Below are 13002 nucleotides of genomic sequence, written 5' to 3' on the forward strand. Positions count from 1 at the left end.
ATATCTCTTAATGCAATTCTATTATTTCTTTTATATATTACAAAGATAATTGACTATTATCAATTTTATTTTTTCACTAATGCCTTTAATTTATTTGCCACAATCGTTTAACATCCCGATTAAATCAATACTTATGAAGGATGATGAAAGGTAAAGAGTAACATGATAATGCATGTCCTTTCAATTAAATCCTTCTTCTCTTTGGATAAGCGTTATTTTGAATGAAAAATGCCAATTTTTTATTTCATACATGCATGCCGTACGCATTAGTATTTTCAGCGAATAATATATTTTTTTCCAATTAAAAGAAGTCATTAGATTGGAACTCACGATTGGATCAGACGATCGAGAAATATTTTCATAAAAGTTTTTAAAATAAATTATATAAACTTTCGAATTGCGCTGCACATAAAACAATGAAAATTTTATTGCAAAAAATAAGATAAGTGAGTTAAAATTATTAGCTTAATGATAAAATTAAAGATTAACGATAAAATTATAGATTAATATTACTTAATTGATTAAAAAGGATTAGCGTTGTTGATGCGACAAAACTTGGCTTAGGATTAATGATATTCTGCGTGGTGGAGAAGATTGTTTATGATACGATGTTCGATACTGTCCGATGATTTGTAGATCGCTGATTGTAAACGATGAGCTCGAGGAAACGTACGTAGTGTCCAATTAGTATCGTTCGTGATGATGGCCGACCTTTACTGAGCCCATATTAAGGTAATGAAAAAAAGTAAGCACGAAGATAAGTATGGTGTATTACATGATGAGGAAAATCTGAGATAAACCGTTTGATGTGAGCATTCCGATAAAAGGAAGCACGGGGATGATTCCTCTATGAAGTAGAGGGAGAAAGAGATAAGATCAGAGTGAGAATAATTTTAATTTATGCTCATGCACATTACGCGTATTATTCTTCTCAATTTTCGATCGATATGTAATAAAAATGTCATGCGAATGAAAAACGAAGTCTTAGAGGTCCCCATGCGGGACCATCATACCAGCAAGCGACTCTCTTCGCGAATGATATAAAACTTTACGTCAGGCAAGGCAAGATGTGACAGAGAAAGAATCGCACAACAATAAAAACGTAATGTCGATTCGTGTGACGAGCGTAATGATAATCACATCCAACTCTCGAAGAAGCTGTTAAGAGAATTGTGAGTGAAAACAATAGCAAACGTAAACTTGGGTGAGAAAAAAGGAAACCCAAACAAGAAAAAAAAATAAAACGAACGGAGGACAAAGAAGAATCAATTGGTGCAGGAATTGCAGGGATATATAAAAGGCATCATTCTGATTGGTCCTACTTACCCTAGCTTCGGCGGCGAGTATATAACCCCGCTCCAAGGCCTTCATGAAGTCGATACTGTTGCCATCAATGTCCTCGATTAATCTGCCTCCTATAGAATCTACCTTCCTGCTACTCATTGCTTCTAATAGACTCGCGATATTACCCGTGAACGGATCTTTGATCACGGTGGTGGACGGATCGATTAGGCCCGACTCGATTGCATCCGCCAGCGTGAGACGTTTACGATCTAACACGGAAGTGACAACGAAGGGGTCATAAAAGCTGCCCGTGGTAGGATTGTAAAGATTGAACTGTAGCGCTTCGATGAACGAAACACCATTCCTTGGGGTGATCAACAGGCCGGCTTCCAGAGCCTTGGGCAAGCTGTATAACTTGGACGTAGCAGTGTCCAGCACATTGCCTTTCTCAGCGTCCATCATGCCCTTGCGGAACGCCTCTGGCAATTTTACCAGCTTCTTCTTCTGCGAGTCTTTAATCAACGCCGAGTCCGAGTCTACGATACCGAGACCGACCGCCTCTTTTAGAGTCAATTGTTCGTTCGAGATCGGATCCGTGAATTTGCCCGATTCTAGCGATAGATACTCTTTCTCCACTGCCTCCTCAAAAGTGAAAGGTTCCCTAACGAATACGGTGACATCACCGAAACGCACGAAACGCGGTTCCCTTTTGCTTCCGCCATTTAATTCAATCGTGCCTTTGATGGAGGGATCTACGACATTATCCGCAATCGCTCTTGCCGTTGTCACAAATCGACCGGTTCTAGGATCTCTTATAATTGATGTATTCGGATCAATTAGTTGATAGTTAATCGCTTCTTCTAAAGTGCATTCTTTGACATTTTTATCGCCGGCTTTAGAAGCTTCTAAGGGTGATCTATGTGCTATTTGTTGCGCTAAAGGTTTGTCGATTGTGACCAATAGACCTCTTTCTAAAGCTACATCAATATTAAAAGCGCGTGTCGTCTTAGGATCCAATATTCTTCCTCGAGACACATCGACTGTTCCGTCTTCAATGCCCATTAATAGCGACTTGATTTGTCCAGTCGTCGCATCCTTTAAGGCGGTAGTATCAGGATCTATGAGACCGCAGTTAATCGCTTGAAGCAGATCATGATATTCGTTAATAACGGGATTAGCAAATTTACCACTATCGCTACGGTAAAGGTGATACTTGATTGTCTCCTCAATCGAAAGGGGTGTCTTTGATGTGACAATAAAGCCTTTCTTCGCTGCTTCTTGGAGATTAATCACTTTATCAAGCTCGCGGATGACATACATGCCACGAATGTCATCGATGATGCCCGAGACGATTGCTTCGGCCAGTGGGATGTATTTATTAGACCTGGTGCACTTGATAATCGATGTCAAGGAATTTATTAGATCCACTTGGCATGACTCAGCTAACGTCAGCTTGCGGTTGCTGGTTGGATGTATAAATTTGCCTGACGAAACATCGTACATATTCATTAATATCGCCTCATATAGGCCAAATCCCATGCTCTCTATATCGACAATAAGACCGAGTTGTAACGCGACCGATAATGAAACTGAACCGCTAGTGCCGGGTTCTTTGAACATGCCGGTGCGCCTATCAATTACGCCAGCACGACATGTTTCCGCCAATGATAATAAACGTTCGCCACGCTTATCCCAATAACACGGTAACGTGGGGCTAATTATACACTTTCTCATCGCTTCATGCAACGTTACGGCTCTACCTGTACTGGGATCGGTGATCTTGCCTGTGTTATCATCGTACAATCCTTGATGGATGGCACGTTGTAAAGATACGGCTGCTCTATTGTCAATGATGAGGCCAGATTCAAAGGCGTCCCTCAGAGATACGTTCCTGTTACCCTTGTTGGGATCTTTGAGATAGCCAGTAGTGCCGTCCATGTAATCAGATTGTATAGCTTCCATTAGTGTCATTGTTTTCCAGATGCTGGACCTCGTATCCTTGACGGTAACCGAGTCAGCGTCTATTAGATTCTTTTGAATAGCTTCCAATATTGTTAGGTAAATTCCCGTCTGCGGATCTAAAAATTTATTGGTCTTCTCATCGAGGATGCCCTTTGAAATTGCCTCGCTGAAGCTCATAGGTCTCCTTGTTTCGAGGAGCAAACCACGTTCTAGCGCTTCCTGGAAATCTATAGGTGGTCCTCTGGCATGACTAACTGTTCCGGATTTGGGATCAACTATGGAAGTCTTAATAGCCTTATTGAATGTCATCACATCGATTCCGTTGGGATCTCGTACGATCGCGGTAGTTGCATCTATCACGCCCATTTTAATCGCGCGATCAGTAGGAAGCTTCTCTTGCGTGTCAGGTATTGTGAATTGTCCGGTCTTGGGATCGTATAAACCTTTGAAGACAGCATCCGGTAGAGATATTTTACGTTTCGCTGGTACTATAAAGCCGCGATCTAAGGCATCAGTTAACGAAAGAGGCGCACTGGTACATGGATCTACTGCCATACTGGTCTTCGCGTTAATAAAACCATGTTTGATAGCATCGCCCAAAGATATAATATCGTTGTTTCTCGGATCTTTAATCGATGGACTGTCTTTACTAATAAAGCCTTTCTCCATCGCCTCCTCCAAAGTACACTTATTACCATCAATATTAAAAGTGCCTAATTTTGGATCATAAATTTGAAGAGCTAAAGCTTCCTGTAGCGTCCATGGTTTCACGGTACTTAAAATGTATCCTTTTTCAAAGGCAATGTCCAATGTCATAGAATGCGGATAAGTCAATGTTCCTCTTACTAAATCTATTAGCTTATTTTCCTCTGCTTCATTGAGAGGAATAACATTATCTTTTCTATCGTCTTTTACTACTATAGTAGAGCCATTAACATAACCAATAGCTAATGCCTCCTTCAATGTTATATCTTCACCTGTCATTGGATTCAGAACGAGGCCGGTTTTCGGTGAATAGTATTGCTGAACAATAGCGTCAATCAGCGAAGGCACGAATGGTGTTGTGATAATCAAACGTTTATGAAGCGCTACGTCCAAGGGTAGAAGCTCTCCCGCTTTCGTATCGCGCAAGTGACCTGTACTAGGAATCAACAAGTTCATAGTCAGCGCATCATCCAACGAGACGGATGAACCGGCTTTTGTATCCTCAACCTCGGTAATAAAAGCATCAACAACACTTCTACGAACACCCTCCTCAACGTCGATCAATTGTTTAGTCAGAGGATCTTGTATTTTTCCTGTCTCGGTATCGTAATGACCTTGCCTAATAATAGCTTCTAACGAGATTGGTTTGCGAGAAATAGGTACAATTAGACCTCGTAAAAACGCCGTTGTAATATTGATTTCCGTTCTTGTTTCTGTATTAATGACAACATCCTTGCGAAGATCTACGATGCCGGTCTCCAATGCTTCAGAAAACGGCACGATTTCGTCAGTAATTGGATTTCTCACACCAAGCACATCAACATCGATAAGTCCTGCATCAATAGCTTCGTTCATAGATAACACTTGTCCCGTTTTTGGATCTTGAATTGTTCCCGTGATGGGATTGCATACGCCAATATCGATAGCTTCTTGCAAGTCTAAAGCCTGCGATTCTGCAAACTGTTCTGTATCTGTTTCGTCTTCCGGTTCCTGCTTGATCCATCCCAAGCTTACTGCCTCAAAGAAAGGTATCTTTTTACCAGTCTTTGGATCGACCATGTAAGCGACATTTCTGTCTACGAGAGGTCGGCTGATTGCCTCGCGTAATTTCACGTACAAATCCGTCTTGGATGATAAATCTTTAACGAGTACTCGGTCTGGATCGAAGACTTTCAGGTTCAATACTAAATCATTGAAAGAAGTAATAGTACCCGTTTCCGGATCCAAGAATTTTTCTCTTACAAGATCAAATACTCCAAGTTCTGCAAGAACCTGAGGCGTTAATTCTCTCGTAATGATTATCGAAATGGGTCTTGGCATTTCTTCGTCCGTGATTCTTCTCAATTGGCTATCGTCTTCCATTTTTATCTCTGTAGTTCGGATCTCTTCTACTATTCTTGCATCTGAAAATGGTTTCTGCGTTTCCATCAAGCTCGACGTTTTATCTTCACTTGGAGAATCAACATGAGATTTCTGGGTAATTTGAATTTGGCTTGAAATAATTTTTGCAGGTGGACTTGATTCTTTCTCCTTTGATACAGATAATTTCGTCACGGATGCACTCGGTTTTGACTCTTTAGATTTGCGACTTGAAATTGCATCAACAACTGCTTTTCCAGCCAAGACTGGTGCGGCTACAACTGCCAAGAGACCCATTTTCGTAGCTTCCGCTATGCTAATTGAATGATCCTTTTGATCTCGCGCAATCTTCATTTTTCCAGTGGCAGGATCGAGCAAACCTTTCTCGAGTGCTTCTTTGGTAGTGATAGATTCTTTAGTTTTCACATTATAAAGTACGGAATCAGGTTCGATTAGTCCCACTTTCATTGCTTCCGTCAAATTGTAAGATTCGTTCGTCTCAGGATCTTTAAACATCTCAGTTTTTTCATCGTAAATTTGCTCGACCGCTTCTAACACAGTCAAACTGTTATTGGAATATTTGGGTGTTACAGATTCATTCTTGCTAGATGAAGTATCGAGGATTCCTTCTTCAATGGCTTTAGCAATAGGCATTATGGTACCGGTGCAAGGATCAGTATAAATTCCCTTTTCCATATCTACGAATCCTTTTTCCACTGCGTGATTAAAGGACATCTTGATATCTTTCGTCGTAAATTCCTGTTTAGTTTCAGATACATCCTTAATGATACCTCTTTGTCGTGCTTCTTCAATAGTAATGATATTACCGGTATTAATATCTTGTACTTCCGTTGGATTCTTCAGCGCATAACCTGACAAAAGTTCAACAGTCTTAGTTGTAATAGTATGATACGATGTAACTGTTTCAGTAATGGCAGCTGTATTTTCATCATGAGGCGATTTGATGATGAGTAGACCAGACTCGACAGCTTCGGCAATTGGAATCGGAGTTCCCGTAGTAGGATGGAAGAATATAGCCTTGTCCCTATCAATCAATCCTGATTCTAAAGCCTTCGTTATTTCGATACTGTTAGGAGTCACTGGATATGGTAATGCCATGATAAAATCTCTTTTTATAGCATCCTCCAGTGGTAAGTGCTCTCCGGTAATAGGATGACGTATTTCTTTCTTGCTGATGTCTATCAATCCACGTTTTAATGCAACGGGGAACGTCATTCCCGCCGGTGGTATGTTGAAAGATTTAGTCGGTCCCTTTAATTCAAGGACTTTGTTTTCTATCGCATTCACCAGATCTACACTACCACCTTGCGTTTTGACCAACAATCTCTCTGCATCGACAGTATCGTTCGCAATGGCGGATTGCAACGTTTCCGTACGGCCATCAACAGTGAACATCAAGTTAGATAGAGGATCGACTATCTCACATACTATAGCCTCATTGAGAGTGAGATGTGCGCCTGTTTCTGGATGAACGATTTTACCTTCTACAGGATCTAGCAAACCTTGCGTATACAAGCTGGGCACGGACAAGCTTTTCACCAAAGGTACTAATATATGCGCGCTCTCCGGATCAAGGATTCCACGATCGATAGCCTGCTTGATACTAAGCACATCGCCTCTTTGTGGATCCCTGATCTGACCTTGATTGGCGTCTATTCGGTTATCACGGATTGCTTCAGAAAGAGTGATCGGATCTCCTTTCTCATTACACATTTTCTTCGCGAAGGTATCTGCTGTTTCCATGTCGATGAAACCACTTTGCAACGCTTCCTTGACATTTACTATCCTCTTTCGCATCTTCTGCAAAACGATAGGTTTCGCTTCTTGTTCCGGACTTTGTGATAGTGTTTTCGCTTTACCAATCGTAACTTGATATCTCGGCTCAATCGTGACTCGCGCTCTGGTCTTCGTGCCTAAACTCTCGCCATCCGTAACGTCATTGGCGGATTTCGACAAATCAATCAAAGTTGTATTCTTAACGTCCTCTTTCGGTATGCAAACTTTTCCAGGTTCATCGTCATATACATGTTTCACAATAACTTTTTCATTTTCATCAGGCGTACCACTTGCAGATTCAATAATTGGTGAAGTTGCGTTATTATCCATCGGAATGATGCCACGTTCAATGGCGACTTCTCTTGGCACCTTCTTACCAGTTACTGGATCTTTGACCATCGTTCTCTGTACCGCTTCTATGGCGGCTGCGGTAGCCGCAAGGGGAGCACCGAGAACAGCCACCACTCCAAACTTTGCCGCATCGATCAGTGATATCTTTCTGCCATCATCAATTTTATATTCGCATGTATTAGTATTCAGAATACCGCGGTTAACAGCTTCCGCTATACCAATGTCTTTACCTGTCGTTGGATCTTTGATGATTACAGCAGTAGACGGTATCGTTCCTTCGGAGACTGCGGCTAAGAGATTCGCAGATTTTCCAGTTTTTGTGGAGATTACTAAGGCCGTTCCTGGATCATAAATCACTCCCTGAGTTACCTGCACCGGATCCGGCATAGACATTTCGTCACTAACTTTTATTTCCATTTGCTGAGAAGGATCGCCAACACGCGTCAACTCCACTTTATCGGGCTCGCCTGAAACCTTTGTGATCTGAAGAAGCCTCTGATTAGTGCTATCGCTATCTATGCTCGATTCGCCTTCCATTATGATCAATCCATTCGCAATTGCTTCTCTCATCGAGATTTTTTGTGGGTAACAATAGTGACCTGTAGAATCCAAAATATTCTTTTCTAAGCTTCGCACCAACGACACCTTTCTTCCGTTGGAGGGATCAATAACAAAACCAGAACTCGGATTGATGATCTGCAAGTTAATACACTCTTCGAAAGAAACCAATCTGTCAGTGCCTGGAATTATGAAAAGACCTGTAACAGAATCAAGTAGTTTCCTATCGATAGCTTCGGCGAGTGTCCAACCATCTGTGGGTAGTTCGAACACCTGTTTATTCGTGAAAACACGTTCGTTTTCTATGAATTTCGTAATCTCTGACGTGCGATTCGTAGTTGGTGTAATTATTTCTGATGTGATTATTTCCATATCTTGTTTTTCATCACGCAAAGGTGATTTGAGATCATGACTTACTACATGAGTTTGATCAAACGAACTCATTTTCGATGTTATTTCGGAAGTTGACCATTTGGTCGAGTCGCTAACTTTTGTCGATGATGAGATATCTTTAGTTGAATCTCGCGCGAAAGAAACAGAATCAGTTGTCATTAATGGTGCGATCGTCATCATAACTGAGGATGACTCTTTCATCGGTGTAGACGATGCTCGCGGAGCAATTTCTTTGGTAATAATAGTGGTAACCGTGCCAATTGCTCTAGGTGGTGATTCACTTCTTCTACTTTTGGATACTTCACCGATATTTGTTGTCAGAGTACTTTCAAAAGTTGTATGTAATGAATCCGAAATATGTTCTTGCGAATGTTGGTGAACGTCATCACCAAGCAAACTTTGCTCAAAGGCGTCTTTGATGGACATCGTCACTCCCGAATCAGGATCCCTAAATTCATTTTTACTTTCATCGATCAAACCGCTGCTTAACGCTTCTTCATAACTGATTTTGAAATCTCTTGTAACAGTTTCACCCGTTTGCAAAGTCGTCACGTATCTTCTGATGGTCTTCGTTACAGTTTGCGTGGTGACTGCGATATTCAATAAACTGGTAAGCAGTGCGGCACCGTCGGGAGTAATGAGTCCTCGCTTGATCGCCTCCTCTAAAGGCACTATTCTCTTGCTACGCGGATCCAACAATTGACCAGACTTAGAATCTAACAATCCGAGCAGCACAGCCTCGAGAACGCTTGTCTCGCGTCCGTTCTCGGTAATGCCGATGCCGCGACTTAGCATCTCCAATACTTCCGGCCTAATATAACCTTGTTCTTCTGCTTCGCTTAACGAAACGGTCTTTCCAGTTTTCAGATCAATCGTGAAAGTACCACCGGACTTTGAGCTGATCAAACCTTTCAATAATGCTGCATTCAAACTAATGTATTCGCCGGAAACTGGATCTTTGAAGCCATCGATGTCGAAAATACTTTTCTGAGTCACCGAAGTGATCAGGCCTTTCTCGTTGGCTTGAGGAATAGGGAACTTTTCATCCTTCAACATGTCGCGATATGTGCCGTCGACTTTAATTATACCGCTGGTTAAGGCATCGGCTAGCGTAATCATTTCACCGGTTCGAGTATCTACTATGGACTTGATGTTCTCCGAGTCTAAGACTCCGCGTGATATGGCCTCCAATATCGTTAATTTATCACGATGTGCTGGACTGACGATTTTACCTTTGTCGTCGATAATTTCTAGATCGCAACAGTCTTTGAGCGTCATCGGCTTGACAATTAATTGTCGACGACGAGCTTCCTTAAACGGCAGCTTCTCCATCGACAAGCCGTGCATGTATCTACCACTTTTGGCATTCAATATACCGTGTTTCATAGCTTCAGCCACCGTCATCTTGCTGTCGCTCCTCGTATCTACAATCTCTTTCACATTCGCATCAATAATGTTTTTGTCGACGGCTTCGTCCAATGGATAAGACTCGCCGGTAATCCTATCGACGATGCGGCCGGTCCGATCATCCACAAGACTCTGCGATATTGCGTCGGAGAGTGCGATGGCACTACGAGTTACCCTAACAGTCACGTCTACCTTAGTAAGATAGCCGCGTGAGTATGCCTCCTCAATCGAAATCCGTTCGCCATTCTCGGCGATGACTTCTCCCGTGGCCGGGTCCAACAAGCCCTTTTTCATCGCATCGACAACGCTAAATCCCATGGTGGCGGCATTACTTCCGTCACCATCGTCACGACGTGCTGTCGTTACCTTAACTCGATCCGCGATGTCGGCCCGTTCGTCGTTGAACTCCTCACTCATTGCCGCGAGCATAGACACCCGACCATTTGGAGTTAACAGCCAATCGGCCATCTCCGCGTTGATGATACCGTCTCGCATGGCCTCCTGGATCGACATGTTCATTCTGCCATCGCTCGATGTCACTATCCTAAGGTTCCTAACATCGAGGATCTTGAGCCGAATCGCCTCACGCACGCTAAGGACCTTGCCGGTGCTCTGATCTATGATACACTTAATGTCCATCACGTGAACCGATTCGATAATATTACCCCTATCGTCGACCCCTCTAAGCTCGCTACTAAACCCGTCCACAACGGATGAAAACTCGTGCTGCTGTTGTCGTCTGTCATAGTTCGTCGTACCGCTCTCGTGCGAACGTTTGAGCAGGGTATCACCGACGCCGTCGGGTTGAACCGCACCCAGACTGGTGATCTCGTCATTAGGACGATACACGGCCTGCTCCGCATTGTAACTTCTCTTCGAAGTCTCGCTCGAGAAAGTCGTTTCGGTGGACTCATGTCTCTCGGAGGTATATCTGCGGCAAGAGCCATTGAGAAACGTGAATGTTATATCGAAACGTACTACAAAACCCGTAAGAAAGATTAAATCCATTTCTTAACTATCGATCTAAAATAATTGGAGAATAAGCTCCTATTGTAAATAGGAATTCTATGTAGCAGATGAGGCACTTTTCTACTATGAGTACGAATAGGCCATATTTTTAACTTTTAGCACAAATCATACTCACTGCGACTGGGTGTAGTGTGTGGTTGTGGATGTATAACGCTCCTCGCTAGTAGTGCTTTCATATATGTTGAACTCTGTGCGGAACGTCCGCAGCGGCCTTTGTTCTTGAAGAACACGCTGAAAGTAAACATTTTGCCACTTGCAGAAAATACAATGTCTAATCTTGTGTTTTACGTTTATGTTTATATAATATTTGTTTCTACATTGATGAATGTAATGTTCAAAATTCATTCATAATGTTCAAACTTATTTAATAAATGCGGTCTCAGATTTTCTCTGCTAAAAACATATAATTAAAAAATAACTTTCAATGTAAAATTATCTATTTTAAATATTTAGCTTTCATTAAAATAAAATTTAATTCTTGGATTAATGAAATTTATTCGCGAAAGCTGTTTATATAAAATGTAAGACGCCGTCCTTCTAAAGATACTGGATACAACTGGGTCAACTTGTCGATCTTCGATTCCGAAAGCCGATTAACAATCGCGTCAGCCACGCTGTAATCATCAACAGACATCCCGCATGCATTTAAATGAGTCAGCCTGCACGACGGTGCACAAGTTTACATGCGGCCAGCGTATAATTGGACCACGTGCCTCGTCGTGATCTTTCAGCCGAGACGGGGATTCTTAAATATAGCATTGCTCACGCATGCGCCGAATGTACCGCTCTTACGCAAAATTTTATCCGACACGACGCACGTCTTGCTTTTAATTACCTAATTCCGAATGAGAGGCTTAATCATAAGTACCAAAACGTATAATTTCAGACGCGATGCTTGCTTCATAATCATAGGCATAGGTCTACGTTATCTACTTATGTCATCGCGAAGACAGATGCTGTCTTTCCCATCTTCAACTTATGAACTCAAGAAGGCATGGGAGAACATGTGCGATCTGATGTGAAACGAAGAACAAAGCCGGGAACCTTGAAATCTCGGAACATAATTCAGATACGCGAATATTGTGCAAAATTTTTATTAATATGTACGTATATAATCAACAAATCTTATTGCAAGCATATGATAATGATTAAGTAGCTACGTCCAATATCGAAAACAGGACGCAAACAGGATGCATAGATATTTGATAAAAAATGACGAATTGACTATAAATCTGGAAAGAATTTTAAGACATAATTATTGCTGTGCGAATAAATTAAAGGAAGTTAAATTAATGTCTCAAAATTGCTTAAGTAAAAAATTGTGATTTACTACAATTTATTCGAATATCTTTCGGATTCATCAACAAACATCTTCATCTTTTTGATGACGTTAACAGCATTAATTTATGCCATGCGGATGAAGAAATTCATATCAATAAAAATAAAATTAATGAAGAACGTAAGAAATATTAAGAATGACTATGAAACAATCCGTAACCAATTTACTTGCATCGTAAATCTAACCAGAAGAATTATATTTAATTAGTGTGATCGATAACCTTCGGACAATTGATTTATGCCAGTTGCACGGTTATATTGACGAAAAATTAATTTACTTGCTTTCGTTGTCGAGCGATTTATATATATCTAAAATTAATTTAAAAAGAAAAAAGTCATTCAACTTGGCTAGATAATGTAAACACGGTATATTTCGAGTGTTGCGTCTTATTGTCGAACAATTTCGTCGTCGATTCGTCGCACACGTGTAATTCCTTACGCAGAATCATTTAAAAGAATTTACGTTGTTGCGATAAATGGAATTCAAATAAAAGATGACGATTGTTTTATTTTCAGAGTGTCAGTATAATTTTCGAATTTAACATAACTTAAGATTAAAGTCTGGTTCTATCAATATAGTTTAATTTGATAATCTCAATTCGACTTCCTGTTTATCTTTTTTTAATTTTTAGAATTGGAAAAAGATAAGCAATAAATTAAATCAAGATTAAAGTTAATCTTATTTTGATGGAGTCTAAAGTATTTTAAAACGAACTATCAAAAGTAAAAGATTGCGAAAATGTTAACACGGAAATAAATTCCAATCTAGAAGATCTCTCTCTCTCTCTCTCTCTCTCTCTCTCTCTCTCTCTCTCTCTC

The 13002-nt window shown here is 41.0% G+C and overlaps 1 protein-coding gene across 1 annotated transcript in view; it reads right to left on the reverse strand.

Moving 5' to 3' along the window:
- LOC105626127 (microtubule-actin cross-linking factor 1) overlaps positions 1 to 13002 on the reverse strand; it is a 92169-nt gene that overhangs the window by 27656 nt on the left and 51511 nt on the right. Inside the window, exons 16-17 of the mRNA XM_012207439.1 lie at positions 10961 to 11076; positions 1327 to 10747 (exon numbers count right to left, since the gene is read on the reverse strand). Coding sequence (XP_012062829.1) covers positions 1327 to 10747; positions 10961 to 11076 — 9537 coding nt within the window. The remainder of the gene's footprint in view (positions 1 to 1326; positions 10748 to 10960; positions 11077 to 13002) is intronic.

This window comes from Atta cephalotes, assembly GCF_000143395.1.
Source record: "Atta cephalotes unplaced genomic scaffold scaffold00004, whole genome shotgun sequence".
NCBI lineage: Eukaryota > Metazoa > Arthropoda > Insecta > Hymenoptera > Formicidae > Atta > Atta cephalotes.